The sequence below is a fragment of the Protopterus annectens genome, chromosome 4.part1, assembly GCF_019279795.1.
Source record: "Protopterus annectens isolate FY-2018-M chromosome 4.part1, PAN1.0, whole genome shotgun sequence".
NCBI lineage: Eukaryota > Metazoa > Chordata > Ceratodontiformes > Protopteridae > Protopterus > Protopterus annectens.
Window position 1 is genome coordinate 749,268,420 of NC_056734.1, and position 16,669 is coordinate 749,285,088.

At 37.5% G+C, this 16,669-nt stretch overlaps 1 protein-coding gene across 1 annotated transcript in view; it reads left to right on the forward strand.

The window, feature by feature from the left end:
* Positions 1 to 14,605, forward strand: part of LOC122801293 (vomeronasal type-2 receptor 1-like) — a 257,734-nt gene extending 243,129 nt beyond the window's left edge. Inside the window, exon 6 of the mRNA XM_044070840.1 lies at positions 13,685 to 14,605. Within this exon, the coding sequence (XP_043926775.1) occupies positions 13,685 to 14,601 (917 nt within the window). The 3' untranslated portion in view covers positions 14,602 to 14,605. The remainder of the gene's footprint in view (positions 1 to 13,684) is intronic.
* Positions 14,606 to 16,669: the final 2,064 nt, after the last annotated feature.

Below are 16,669 nucleotides of genomic sequence, written 5' to 3' on the forward strand. Positions count from 1 at the left end.
ATAAGGTATTTACTCAATGTTAAATATTTTATTATATTTCATATTTATAGTTTAATAGTTCCTTGCAAATATAATAATATAGGTAATGAATTTACATCACCATTTTTGAACTATACACACAGGTTTCTGATAAGTGCAACGTGTAACACCACTAACTTAATTTATCTAGCTAATTGTGAGAAATGCCAAGCATTTTATGTGGGTCTCACTTCCAGAAGGTTTAGAGACCGCATCTATAACCATATATATGATATCAGAAAGATGAATCTGACTAACGCTCTAGCTAAACATATTAGCACTAATCAAGACCACCATTTTAAATTTAGAGTGCTTCAAGTGGTTGAACTCTCAGCCAGAGGTGGATATAGAATGAATATACTAGCTAAAATAGAGCTAGACTGGATATTTAAACTACGGGCACATATAGAACCTGGATTAAACGCTAATATTAGTATTAAACCAATATTAGAGGCACGGAGATAGTTAGTACACATTGCAAGATTAGATTACATATTTGTGGATTATTTTATTTGCATTTATATAGATATATAAATATATATGTTAACAATCAAACTTCCCTATTTATTGAGTAAAATAGTTCTAATAATACATTCCATGGTGAACATATATTGTAATTTCTAATACAAGATATATTTCTATTTTTATTTTTATATTATTTTATTTATGTGTATATATAGTGAGTTTGAAATAATAGGGAGGTAGATATTGGATAATCAATTGTTTATTTAATGACATATGTAACTTATCTATTCATATAGTTGAACACAGACAGTATAATATATGTATTGATTCTATATAATTTGTTTTCTTGCTTTGATAAGCTATATTTATGTAGGATCGTACATTATGATTTGTCGCCTATATATTGCATAAGTTCCATATGTAAAAATGAATTAATCAAGACATATATTCATTAAAGGATAGACTAGATATGCCTTGTAGTCTAACCTTATATATCTATACATATATATTGGTTTATTCACATTTTTATATTTATATTTTTATTTAATGTTTTTTCAATAGGACAGTTTTTATCAGTGTCACATTTTGATATGCAATGTAGTAATTTAATAAGCAATTTTAATAGATACTGAAGACAGTAGACAAAAAATCAGTCACGACCATTTTTATTATCTTTTATCACCATTTTTATTTGTATATAATAATATCATATGATATTATGAGCTTTCAGAACATGTAATATAATTATTTTAATATTCCATAAGAATGATGTCCTTGTTTGTTATGCTGTGATATTATTATCACAGCAGCGCTATTCCATGTCAAACAGACTAAGTAAATATAGCAACTTTCATGACTATTGCTTTAAATGAGGAAGATAATGTTTAATTATTTAATCATTTATCCATTGCGCAATTAAGATCATTGCTTGATCAATTAATTAAATGACTCAGTAGAGTATATAAGCAGAAGGTTTTTATTTGGAAAATGTAACCTGATGAAGCATACTCGACGTTTATTCTGTGTTGTGAATAAAAGATTTGTTCTACTTCGTGGTGGATTCCTTGGTCCTTTATCCAGTATCTCTTGTGCCTATTCCGCTGGAATCCTTTGGATGGTAACTAGCCTGTGCTTGCTTCTAGTTTAATAGTTCCTTATTAGGCCATTGACCCTGAAGGATCTTTAAAAACCTATTAGAGACCATGAAGTCTTTTTAGCTCTTGCAATTTAAATATGAATAACCCATAGCAGGCAGAACATGTACATGTTACCCTTTTCCACAAGGGACAAGGGTGATACACCAGAGATGAATTTACAGGTTCTTATCCACCCAACCAGGGTTCATTAGAATAGATTCAGAGAAGTACTTTATTTTATATTGATAAGAAGATTATTCTAAAGAAGTGCAAATCTCTGTACATGTCTTTCCGTCCAGCATGCTCTATTTGTGCTGCACTAGAGATTAGGATCCCTTGAGTGAGTGATCTTTATGCAAGACAGAGGGTACCTTTTAGCAACCTGTATGATACCTAAAAATAGGGGAAAGACTTTGATATGATCAATGCATTTCTTATGCTTTAGATGATCAGAGTAGTTTTTAAGATTTAGGTTCTTGATTTTCTTGCTATGAAAACGTTGTGGCCAATCAAGTTTTACTCAATGATTAGTGAAGTAAGTGTGGAATACATTGAGATGATCACACCTCTGGATCTGTGCACCATACGCTTACTGATAAGATGCAATGAAAAAAGACTTTCTTACAATAGTGGAAAAACAGTGATTGAAGGGCACTGCACTGTCTATATAAGTTCTTTGGTCCCTAACTACTGATTCATTTTAAGTGGCATATTGTCAATGTGATATTTGCACACTATTATGCATTTTTGGGCATTTAGTTTTAGTCCATGTTTTTGATACTAGCTATTTTCTATGTGAAAGGACCTCTTGGAGGATCTTGGTGTCCTCTGAAGAACACACCTAATTTACAGTCATCATCAAACTTGGTTAGCCATAAGTCTTTAACATGGGCTTTAACCTTCAGGAAATAAACATTAAAGATGAGTTTCCCAAAGACAGGGCCCAATGGTTGATCACTGGTTTTAGGTTTTGAGGGTGGTGTAGCTGCCCTCCCTAATTTCATGGGTTCTAATTGTGAGCCAATTTGCTATCTATTGAGTTGCATAGGGATTGAAATTAGCTGAGAATGTTTTTTACAATACCCAAGTGTAGAATGGTGTCAAACACCGTAACAAGATCTAGATGTGCATTGTGCACTGATTTCCCCCCATTTATTGCTTCAGTAACCTTATCAAAGAAGTTATCCAGTCTGAATAGGCAGGGTTTGCCCTTGACAAAACAGAGCAGACTTGGGTCAGGGGTTTGTAAGTTGCCTATGTCTTTGTTTATTTATTCTATGATGGTCTTTTCCATTGGCTTACAAATGAGGCTCATCAGAGTCATGAGTCAATAATTACCTGGGTTATTTGAAACTTCACACAATAGTGCTGTTTAGCGGATTGTCTGTTGCTGCCATCCATTCACCTTACTCATAATCAGTTTAGTGTCTGATATTGAATTATCTGTTTAGGGGGGTTGACAGGTCCTGTTTCAGGCTAGAGAATAAACATCTTGGTATATCTGGCCCTATATAAACAGTGTTTTTGACATTGGACAGTGCCTTGAAGACCTGTTCATAAGACATTTCAGGGGGTGGCATAGATATTTGTATGTGATCTGGGAATTTTGGGGGTGGAAGGGTTGAGGTTCAAGCTAAATTTATCTGCTAGTAAAGTGACTATGTCCTCTGGATCTGAATAGGTAGTATCATTAACTTTTAGCTCTGTGCTGTAGCTTTCTGGCTGTCTTTAGCCTGGGTCTCTATTTTTGCTCATATCCAGATTTGGTTAATTTGATCAGGGACAGGAGTGCCCTGCTAAGTTTAGCAAGTGCATTTTGGTATGCTGGGAGTTACATTTATTTTTATGTTCAATGAGCTTTTTTTCTGTTGTATAGCTTGTTTATATAAGGGTTTCACCTTAGGGGTTTTAAATTTGGCATTATATTTACTCTGGAAGGGTATGCATACCTATATGCAGCTAGTTCAATCGGCATAGAATCTGACCGGAAGGGTAGCTGGTTCAGCCAGTGCCAATGGCAATTACTGTGAATCAGTGCCCCACCCCCCCTACTCTTCAAGTGAAGAGCAAAAAAAGCACCTCACAGTACTAAGTCAATCCAGACATCGTAAGGGATCGTCTTATTACAGTTTAGTCTACTCCCCTACTGAAGAGTGAAAAAAAAAACAGACATTCCTTCTAGTGGCACACCAGCCATGTGGCCAGATGCATGACACGTCCCCCTCCCTCCCTCCTGCTCTAGCCATTCAGGTTCCATTTCTGTGCCCTGCTCTCAACCCACCCTCAACTAATTTTTTTTAACTGTAGCAAACTGTTGACTACAAGTGTAGCCAACAGTTGCTATAGTTTATACCCTGTCTGCAAGGAGTGCTACAGCACTCAGGTTTTAGTTAAAACAAAAAAGATTTGTTTTTACTTTTAAACTGTCACAAACTGTTACAATTCTGCAGTTGCCTCCTATTGCTCTTCTAGGCATCAAATACTGCTTGTTCATATCTGCATTAATAATTCCAAAACCATGCTACATACAAGATATCAGAATATTTTATCTTGAAGCATACATCATGGTAAACACAACTGTATTTATATTTGACCTCTGTCAATGAGTATTAATTAAAACTGTAAGGTGATAACTTCATTTTTAAAGGCTCAAACCACATCCAGTGGAAGTTAAAGGTACATACTCAAAAGAGCTGTACTGGAGGGAATTAATTAAAAGCTGGTATTGCATTAACAAAAGATCGTGATCAACCCATCCTGCCCCCCCCAGCATTTTGCACCCAGGGCAATTGCCCCTCTTGCCCCACCCTACCCATGCTACCGAATCTGACAGTAAAGGATTCAATATATGCAATGGGATCATCAGACTGGGATGAGATATTGAATTTAACCAGGTCATCACTCAGTTTAAGTAGCTTAGCCTTAACATAATATCTGTCACAGTTGGCATAATGGTTAAGGTCTTTGCCTACCATGCTCAAGGTCTGAAGTTTGAACCTGACCTCTAGCCAATGATTGTGTGCAGTCTGCATGTTCTCCCTGTGTTTCATTGGGGTTTCTCCCATCTCCCAAAAACATGTTGTATGTTTTCACCTCAAACTCACACAAGAATGGAGTTGTGGGCAGCAGCACATGCTGTAAATGGTGCCTATTTGGGCCAACTTGTATAGACCGACCACTTTTAGCATTGATTATGATGCACTGTATCCTGTTGATAAGAGAAGATGGAAATTTACCATGTGAGGGCTAGCAACTCAGTAGTGTAAAAACTGGCTGTAGGTGATCTGTTCGCATTGATGAATATCACCAAAAATAGTCCTGAGTATTTGCCAGTGATAATATGCTTGAGGATCTGACCTATGTCAGGGATCCATGCCAATGGTGATATTATGTGCCCCTACCATAAAGCGTAGCAGCCCTGGGTCAATAAGCCACTGTCCAGTTGCACAGCTTGGGTTACTTGGGATAGCTCTGTAGAACAAATGCTGGATGTAAAACAATCAACCAGCCAAATTCAAACTAAGGATTGCTACACTCACTGACAAGACAAACTTGGAAATTAATGACATAATTGTAAGGAGGAGACTGGACATCCTGTGTATCAAAGATCCAAGATGAAAAGGCAGCAGATCCTCTTGGCTTGGGATCCAAAGTACACTACTCAGGGGGAGAACAGACGAATGTGGGACCTGTGGTGAAGGATACAATGAGGGATGTCATCAGAATTAGTGACAGACTCATAGCAATCAAACTTCAGTGTAAAGAAAGGGCACTATTCATAATCTCAGCCTATGCCCCTCAGCAGGGTTGTGATAGTGATGAAAACAATGCATTCAGGCAACAGTTGTAGTACCTACTAGATATAGCAGGATAACATGTGTTGGTGTTGGTAATGGGGAATATAAATGCTCATATCGGGTCTGAAAGAATGCCATATGAGGACTGTCTGGGGGGAATAAAAAAGGAAAGGCCATTCTAGACTTCCCTCTGACAAATGACGTAATAACGGTAAACACATGGATAAGAAAGAGAGACAGTCACTAAATCACATAAAAGAGTGACCGACCCAGGTCATTTCCTTCTTAGTTAGGAAAGGGCATTTGGATAGAATCAGTGACTGCAAAATCATTCCCAGTGAAACAGCTGGATAACACCATAAACCACTGGTTACCATGATCAGCTCTAAGCAGTGGTCAGAGAAGGCTCTAAGATCAAGAAAAACTAGGCTAAAAAATGAAGTTTGACTGAAGAGAAAGTACAAGAGTTCAAGAAAATACTCTGGGCTCTAGCACCTCAGGAAGAAAAAGAGAAAATAGGTGGAGTTGAAGAAGAATGGCAGTGCCTCAAAACAACATGTGAGTGCTATGGAACAGATACAAAAATAAGGTACATAAAGAAAGCTGGTGGTGGGATGCAGAAGTGCAGGAAGTCACCAGAAGAAGGAAGAAGTGCAGGAAAAATGGGAGATAGAAAAGACAGACCAGACAAAAAAAAAAGCAAATTGGTTGGCTAACAAAGAGGCTAAGAGAGCAGTTGCAGCAGCAAAGAACAAGGCATCAGAGCCAGTCGACCAGCTTCTGGAAAGTGACTTGGCAGATGGCACAAAGAATCTTAGCTGCAAGGGAAAGACAGAAAGCTAAAGAAGATCATTATAAGACACCTTTAATACAAGATGCCAGAAACAACCCGCTCAATGGTCCATAGGACATCAAGGGAAGATGGAGGGGTACTTTCAGCAGCTTCTGAATGACGAAAATTCTGCAGAATGCAGAAGCTGCACTGTTCCAGACACAGTCTGTGAGAAAAAGAAGAGGAGCCCACTCTAAAAGAGCTAAGAAGACCAGTAAGGAAAATGAAATCAGAGAAAGCAACAGGCTGAAACGAGGTCACAGCAGATATGATCAAGATTTTGAGTGAGAATGGGAAAATGGCACCTGAGTGTATCCATAGTTGTATGGAGGGAGAGATATATCTCAGATAATTAGAGAATAAGCATACCAATGCCGGTGTACACCAACAAAGAGGACATTCACAACTGTAGACAGTACAGAGGTATTAAATTCCTGCCACATTGCATTAAAGTTCTAGAGAGGGTGACTGATAAATAAATACACAGAATAGTAGAAAATATGATGTGTGATGAGCAGTTTGGATTCTCGTCAGGATGCAGCACAAATGGCCCGATGTTTGCAGTGAGATGGATAGTTGAGAAGCAGCTAGAGATGAGAAAAGAGTTTGTCTGGGAATTCCTAGACATGGAGAAAGCAGATGACAAGGTTCCTAGAAAGCTGACTTGGACAGTTCTGCGGTAGTTCAAGATCTGAGAAACATTGGTCGAATTAGTATAGGCTATGTGCAAAGATCCAATGACACAGGTATGAACAATGTTTGGATACACATAGGGATTCCCAATGGGAGTGGGTGTGCATCATGGTTTAGCTCTGAGCCCACTGCAGTTCATACTGGTAATAGACTAGATTAGCAAAATGGTCATCATAGACAGATCAACAGATATATGCAGATTATGACACATTACAGACAAACTCTGAGCAAGAACTTCAGCAAAGGATAAGAGAGTGGAATGCAAAATTTAAGGCACACTGGATGAAACTGAGTACAGATAAAACAGTGGTAATGACAGTAAATGGGGGAAATCCAAAGAAGTTGAAAACTGGGATAGAAGGGAAAATAGTGGAACAGGTTAACAGCTTCAAGTATCTGTGAGGGCTGGTTGTGGAGAAAGGAAGTCTAAATAAGGATGTCAAAGCTAGAATCAGGGGGACTGCAGTCAATTGGCCCAGAGTGTCAAGGTCAACCATGCTCATGACTCTAGAAACATTGTATCTACCCTCTTCTAGATCTATCCAAAGCCTTCAAAACTGTTTCACAACATTTTCCTGTCCAAGCTCTCTCATCTCAATCTTTCCTCATCTTCCATCAACTGGTTTTCCAGTTACCTTGCTAACAGACAGCAAGTCATCAAATGGAAAAATTACATCTCTTCCTTTCTTCATACTGTTACAGGCATCCCACAAGGCTATACTAGGCCCTTTATTGCTCAACATTTTCATCAACGACTTCCATCGCTGTATTCCAAATGCTAAACTGGTCCAATACACCAACGATTCTACCATTATCTGTTCTGCCAAATCCCTCTCTAAACTCAAGACACTAACTCAAGATGCATTCTCCTGTACCGAGTCTTGAATGCTCAATAATTCAGGAATAATATTCAGGAAGAATATGGTATAGATAGGAGTAGTATACAAATAAATGAAGAACAAAGAGTATTAAAGAACAAATCCACCTTTAACCCTCCGATACATGCACAACTTAGAAATTTTGAAAAAAAGTATGGAAAAAGGATAAAAAAAAAAAAAATAAATATATAATTGGGTCCATTCCATATGAGGATGGAATCAGAAGTTTAATGGACCTAGTATTAAGAAACAACTTCCTGGTCCATAATGAGTTCATGCACAACAAATTGTACAAAAAGATTTTTTTTTTGGATGATATAATAATTTTCTGGTGGATATGACAACCAATGACTTTATTAAATATAGTATTAGAATACAACAATCTGAATAGAAAAGTCAAGGTGCTTTTCAAAAAAATGGGAGAGATCAAAACCCTCACTGATCTAGAAGAAGGTTATCAGATTCAATACTACCACTGTTAAAACTGAGGGCAGCTAGAACATAGACTAAGAGATGTCAAATTTAAAAAATGAGCAGCAGAGCCAAATATTTAATGCTCAATAATCACCTTGCTCTCAACCCTTCAAAATCCAAGATCATGATATTTACCCCTTCCAAATCTACCAGAATCGATAAGAACTCTTTCTCTGTAACTAGCCAAAACTTGACCCCAATTGAAATAGTTCCCCACACAAAACATCTAGGAGTCCTTATTGATGATCAATTAAAGTTTGATATTCACCTACAAACTAATATTAGAAAAACACATAAAAAACTGGGTATGCTATATTGCCACAAATCAGTATCTTACACCCTCAACCGAACACACCCTCTCTACTACTTATCTCATTGCCTCCCTTCTGTACAGTGCCCCTCTCCTTACCAATCTTCAATCTTCCCTAAAGTCTAAACTCGCTTCCTGCTACAACAAAATCTCTAAGTTTGCTACTGGATTCAAATCCTCCTCCAACCATTGCAAGGCACTCCACTCCTTGAATTGGTTGGAACTTCCTAACTATCTTTCCTACATTCAACTCTCTACTGCCCATAAACTCATCTTCAAACCCTCAAATTGTCCCACACTCTCCTCCATCCTCAAAATGCATCAGCCCAACAGACTACTTAGGTCCAACAATCAGAACTGCCTGGAAGTGTACATGCCTGTACATACTTCAGGGACACTTCTATTATCTTTCTCCCTAGCACGACTATGAAATTCCCTTCCTCCTCACATTCGAACCACCTACAATCATTCCACTTTTAAGAACCTACTACACTCACACCTCTCTTCTCGCTGGGAATGCCCCTGTTCTCATCCTACCTGACTCTCTCAACTGCATCCCTACTCTCCTTTATCCTGCTTGTCATCCAATACTTATCTCCACTATTTCTCTCCACCCTTTTCTCTTTTTACTTCCCCCTATTTCATCTCACTTACTTAGGAACTTACAAGGCCTTCCTTCATTAAGTCATTGTTCCTAATTATTACCTAATTTTTTTTTGCTTTATTAAACTATATTCCTCAAATAATTTTTATTATGTCACATACTGTTGTTATTTTTCATGTCCTAAGAATACTCTGTTATGACACTTCTCTTAAAAGTTTCTGTTATCCCACTTTGTGGTTGCCATGGTGTTTTCATTCTCAAACTATGTGTAAGTTACAAACTGTTGACTTTTTATTTGAAATCTAAGTATAATTAACAAACTGTTGATTTTTATTGTAAAACTGTATCAGGAGCTTTTCTCCCTGGGCCTCCATTGAAAACGGGCTCATTTTTGGCCCAGTGGACTTTCCCAGTAAACAAACTGCAAATAAATAAATAAAATAATAGTATGTGGCGGAAGAATATCTAAAAAGCTGAAAAGTAAGGTGTACAAAACAGGTGTGCTACCAGTACTTCTGTATGGAAAAGAAACTTTGGTAATAAAGTTTAGCAAGCTAGATGTGATGGAGATGAAGTGCCCAAAACAGGTGATATGGTGCACACTGGAGAACAGACGAGGAAATGAGGACATCAGGGCAGAACCCCAAGAAGATGCAGTTTCAAAGGAGATCAAAGAGAACAGATTATGGTGGTTTAGACAATGTGCATTAAAGCAGAAGACAATGTGCTGAAGAAGATCTGGGACAAATGGACAGGGTAAAGACATGTATGGATTATGTGACAGAAGACTTGTGACACAGTCAAGCCTGACTGTTGAAGAAAGTAAGAGAGTAGCATTGAATTGAAAGAGATTGAGGCAGTTAAAATGAAACCGCAACCCAGTGGAGAAAATGGGAAATGGGTTTATGATGGTGATGAGGATGACACATTTCTTATTCTTAATACAGACTTAATGGACAATTCTTCTGGCTTCAGTATTTTACTGACTGTGACTGATTTATGGTCAGATTTAACTAGGGATTGAGTTACAACTGGTTTGGAACAGAGCTGTTCCATATTGGTAAGGACCAAGTCCAGGATTTTGTCATCTCTAGTTGAGGTGTTGACAAAATGGTCCAGAGAGTTTGTATTAATGAAGTCTAGAAATCTCTGGGCATTCATGTTATGGGATATATAAGTGTACCAATTTATAGAGGGATAGTTGCAATCCCATAGGAGAACAGTGTTTCATTTGAAGGATGGGGTCACCATACCCATCATGTAGGATCTATAGGCCGGAATGGGATATAGAGTGGGTCCTATATTTGGCTAGGATGTGATATGGGGTTTTATTAATGGTAAGTTGGATGTGTACTTGTCCCAGGTCATTATCTTGTCTAACGAGTCTGGAGGCAACACTTTAATTAATATAGACACGCTACCGCCTTTAGTACCCTTGTCTAGAATGGCCAACCTGAATGCATGGTAAGCATTGCATTCTTACAACAATCGTGTGTTCTCTATGGACTTGAATCAAGTCTCAATGAAAACGCACATATTGATGCATTCCAAGAAGTGCTGCTACTGAGTGCAGTAAGGCTCCTACCACTGAACAACAAAACCTTTATCTTATCCAGATTCTGCTTTATGTTGGATGGTTTTGGAGACTGACATTGCCTAAAAATAGTGCAATGGTTGTAGACACGCCTTTGGCCAATATATGAAATTGTAGAAGAGAGAGGTGCAGACCATCTCTCATGAAGCAGTTTGAACTATCAGTCATCTTATCCTCAGCTGGTACATATGGCACTCCCTTTGAATAACACTAGTAGCTAAGCCGGTTTTTGAAATCCATTGTTTGAATTGTGGCATCATTCTCAATTAGGTTAAAATGCTACTCAAGGCTAGGTTTATGCCTGCCTCTGATACATATTCCGAGAGCTCCATCATATCTCCCTTCATATATTCCAGGAGGGTACATCTCAAGCCATTTACTCCCACATCCACTATGACTAGGTCATGTGTATTTGTGACGCAAGGACTTGAGTGCATATGTGATGTGACAAATCCTTGTTCCTGAAAGGCAGCTGACTGAGATCCTGTCCTTGCACAGCCTGGTGAGTGTTGCATCAGTGTCTCACTATGGAGTTACCTATGACTAAGAAATTGAATGGTGTGGTTTGTCTTATGGGTTGGAGCTGAGACACTGCAAGTCTTTGATGCCTGGTTTGTAAGAGGTGTTGCCTGAACTGAACATTTGTGAGGTTGTTGAGGATGCTTGTTTCTTGGGCTACATTTTGAAGGCCTTTGTGTTTTATGTAGATCACTTTTAACAGCCCCAGCATAAGAAGGCCTATGTGATTGGTCTGTATTGAGTGAGAGAAGTACAGTGTATAGTTATGTGTTATTGACAACCTGTTCGCTAAATGTGGTGGTCTTATGTGATGGCTTTAGCTCAAGAGTCATTATGTAACTACATCTCTCAGTCACTGTATTGGTACATTTAAGTGGTCGTTCATTTTCATTAAATATGATAATGTTGCTACATTGTCTGAAGATGTCTATTTAAACCAAGATGGATACAGAAATAATCGGAAAATGCATGTCAACAGTTTAGATGCTATTGTCATGGGCTACAGTGGGAGTGGTTTGAATGGAGTTTAGAGCAGGTATACTAAAATGTCACCTGAGTAAAAACAACTTAGACATCTCAATGGCCACTAGCAAACAGTATAAGTCCAGATTCTAAAAGAAATAAGTGGGCTAGATGTGGCTTAATTTTTCCTCTACTCTCACTAGAGTACAAAACAAAGCAATTCGGATACAGGTCCCAATAAATGCATTTATTCTAGAACACGTGTACTAAATGAGTGCTAATGAAAGGAGCACTAAGAAATATGGAAGGAAGTGTCTAGGTAATCACTGTGCATTACTTCAGCAGGAAGATAAGAAGAAAGGTAATGTGAACTTTAGCAGTCTAAGGGTGGAAACTTCCAGTTTGATCTACTCGATCTCAGCAGTATAAAGCGGATGAGATGAGATGAGACTGGGAGAAGTTTCCACAGACAACTTACAGTAAGGGAAGTTACCTCAAGAGTAGTACTGGTTTCCTGGGTGGGCACTCAGTATTATGGATCTGTGGAATACAATGGGAGGGTAACACAACTTAAAAGTCTTACACAGCTGATACTTTGTTTATTGATAATAGCAATGAAAGAGGAGAAGGAAAAACTTTGATAGAGGAATTACCATAAGAGGTGGAAAACAGAGACACTGGTTTTTAAAACTACGGCAACCTCAGGCTCGGATGGTTGGGGAAAAATCCAGTAGAGCTATAACAAGTCAAAGATGAATTCAGACACTTTGTAGTCCACAGAACTGCAGGTCTACAGCAAGCTGTTAAGTTAAAGAGCAAAATAATACACTTACAACAAAATGCTTTAAAAACAATTCTAACAGTATATTAGAATAAAGCGAGTCTTTGGAAGACACAAGGAATGACTACCAGAAGTGTTTGAAAAGAGTGGTAAATGTGAAAGAACCAATAAGAATGTAGATAGAGCTCAGTCAGTGATGCCTACTCCTCAAAACAGCAACAAATTATTTCCTGTCACCAAATAACCACTACTGTTGTCAGTACGTTTACACTTAGACTAGTAAACCAACCAAAATGTACTTATACATAAGAAAAGCTTTAAAAGTAGGAGAGACAGTGGCCAGTCACAGGAATAACATTTTTATTAGCTAGATTGTATTGTTATGCAATGAATTTACAAAGGAAATCACACAGTGTAACAAAAATGGAGACTCTTTTACCAACAAAAACAACCAGATGACACAGAAATTAATAATATCGGCTATTTTTAACTAAGATGCAGTTTAAAGCAAAAAAAAAAAAGTTGTAAATGTGCAAAAACCCAGAGAATACTGTTATATTCAGATACAGTAAATAAATGAAAGTTAATGGTTTAATGAAGGTTCATACTGAAAACATGACTGTAATATAAGGCTGGGTATATGAGCATATACAGATTTACTGTGTGACTGCTTCGTAATGCATCAAGGCCATTTAAACAAATGAGGACCACTAACACTTTACAAATGACCAAATAATGAGTGCTATGGAGGTGGATGAGTTCATTCACTTTACTACTTATAGGTGATTGATTGGCACTTGACAAAATGTGATTAGTGAGTATGGATGCATTAAAATGCTGCTAGATGACACACAAGTTAACTGGGTACACGTTTGGCAAATGCAAACACAAACATCTACTTCCCTTATAAGATAGTGGTTATCAAAGCTTCAGGAGGTATACCTGTTTGCAAATGTACTTAAAACTAAAATCTTTTTTTAGTTGTACTAACATACATGATTTATGCATAAACAAATGTCAGCTACTATTTTAAATGTGCAATATGATCTTTCACATTTTATTGCACAGTTATGTATCAAAGTTCACTATGCCTTAATACAGCATTTTTCATTTTTTAACAGATCTTGTTCTGTGCTTCAAATGCCCTAAGAGTCACTGGTCCAGTGGCAACAAAGACAAATGCATCCCTCGACTTACTGAGTTTCTTTCTTATGAAGACCCTCTGGGTATAACATTCACAACCATTTCTACTGCCTGTTCTTTGCTTACTGTTTCTATACTATGTGTATTTATTAAGCACCGCAACACTCCAATTGTCAAGGCAAACAATCGTGAACTCAGCTACCTTCTGCTTGTTTCATTGACATTATGCAGCCTCTGTTCTTTGTTATTCATTGGTCATCCTATAACAGCTACATGCATGCTACGTCAGGTTGTTTTTAGCATTGTTTTCTCTTTCTCTATTGCCTGTGTGCTGGCAAAGACAATCACTGTAGTAATTGCTTTCAGTGCAACAAAACCAGAAAGCAAACTAAAGAAATGGGTGGGTCCTAGTATTCCTGTCTATGTACACATTTTCTGTTCAGTAATTCAGGTTATGATAGGGATAGTATGGCTAATTACCTCACCACCATATGTAGAGCATAATGTAAAATCTACAAAAGATAAGATAATAGTTGAATGCAATGAGGGCTCTATAATCATGTTCTACTGCATGCTGGGATACTTGGGCCTTTTGGCAAGTATTAGCTTTATAGCTGCTTTTCTATCAAGAAAATTACCAGATAGCTTTAATGAAGCCAAATATATTACATTTAGCATGTTAGCATTTACTAGTGTCTGGGTATCTTTCATTCCTGCATACTTTAGTGCCAAGGGATCATATCTGGTTGCCACAGAGATATTTGCTATCTTGTCTTCCAGTGCAGCACTGATATGCAGTATATTTATTCCAAAGTGTTATATCATTATTCTGAGACCAGATATGAACACAAAAGGTTACTTAATGGGAAATAAAAATGTGCACACCTTGCAGTGAACAATTTAATAAATTAATAGAACATGGCATAACACATCAGAGTCAGCATTTTTTACCTGTGCTATTTTATAATATGATGTTGCCAAAGCATTTTAGGTACATACCTCTAACATTACAATACTCATGTGATACATTTGTAAGCTTTTACCAGGAAGCTGCTTTACTTGTGACAGCATGATACAAAGGTCATCGTAAAGATATATTAAATAAGCAGTTATTTTTTGAAATATGAGTTATTGCTACCAGTTATCAGGAAATATATTCAACCTAATTGATATAACATGTTTTTCATAAACAACCTAAAAAATTGCAATTGTTTAGGTAAGCATACACAAACAGATGGGTGTATACAATCAATGGAGTCTCAGTCTCTCAAAGACCACTATCTTGCAGCCTGGGACTTGAGCATCTTGTAGCTCACACAGCCTGCCATTCACTTGGGAACTTGAATAAATGGTCAGTTGAGGTGGCCGAAGTTCTAAACAGAGAGTACAGTTGCTGCACCTCACCTGAAACTAGGAGCTGAGTTTAATCAAGGCATGTTCAACACCTGCAGGGAAAGAGTGGGTGGTGGGTATAGCATAGAAGCTTTTGCACAACAATCAGGAGTGGGATTTAGGTTTAAGGATGATGACCCTTACATTTAGAGAGTGGGAGGGGAGTTGAAGATTAAAAAGTGATCAGGGACTTTAGGTTTAGGGATCCAGAAGCATGTTTTATGCTTTGTAAGTGAAATAGGAGTTTTAGGGTTAGATAGAGTTTTGAGACTTTAGAGTTATGGAGGTGAATCCATGGTTAACTTTAGTGTTAGAGTTAGGGTTCTGTTAGGGTTATGCAGTGCAGTACAGTCTCATTTTGGGAGAACTAGATAATTATCTAGAATCTGGCTGATAGGAGTTACGTTACTTGCCAAACAGAGCAAGTGGCAGTGAGGACTAGTAATAGAGCAGAAATAGATACATGCATATTCATCTGTACAAGTAAATGTATGTGTGTACATGTATGTGTGGGAGTACATGTGTGTGTGTGTATGTAGCCACAAAAATAGATATGTATTTTATGTTGCATCTGTGAGAATAAGAAAACAAAACATTTGCATATCGAAGGTATCTTGCACCAGAGTGAAGATAGAGTAACCTACTTAATTACATAGTCAGTGACTCAGTGTAGTGTGACACAGCAGGCAGTTATATTTTGAGTTTTCATTTATATAAAAATATCAGCTCTATATACCATTTTCCTTTAAAATAAATAAGCTATAACCAAGCTGGAAGGAATTCATAGATGTTTCACAAGGCAGATTTACTCTGCAATACCTGAGTTACAGAAAAGATTAAAAATGTTCTCTCTGTTCACAGTCAACTATTGATAAGTAAGAGGGGTTTACATTTTGATTTATAAGATTAATTACAACTGAATTCTAATGTCCTTGTTATGACTTTACATATCAGAGCTAGAAAGTGGTGGAATTCTCTGTCACTGCATTTAGGAAACTTGAATTCCTTAGTATACTTTATGAAATAACTAGATACTTAGTTGGGGGGGGGGGTATTTAACCATAGATTTAAAGGAAGTGGACTCTTTTTCAGGCCTAAACAAAGGATAAGAGTCTAGACCTTAAAACACTGAAAGACTGATACTTCAAAAGGGAGATCTATATGCCTTCCCTTCTGTGCCATTAGAGACCCAGTGGTGATGGATCTCTTGCATCTCCAGAAATCAAATTTTTCCCATAAATACCCAAACCAATGGTTTAAATTTATTTATCAACAAATAAATAAAGTACAGTGGCAAGATAGCTTCATTACACAATACCCCCTCACCTCTAAGGCAGACTCTGATGACAAATCAAGAAGTGTGGTTTATTATCTTCCTTCAAACAAGATGAATGGATGAGTATTCCCAAATTCACCTCTGGCGTGTCTAGCCTAGCTCCACTTATAAAGGAAAATACGGACTAAGGGTGGATATTGGCAAGATGTAAATCATCACAAGACTCAGCGTCTTTGTATTTCCTATTATTCCTATGATTCATATGATTTTGACAACTATGGCTCATTGCAGTATA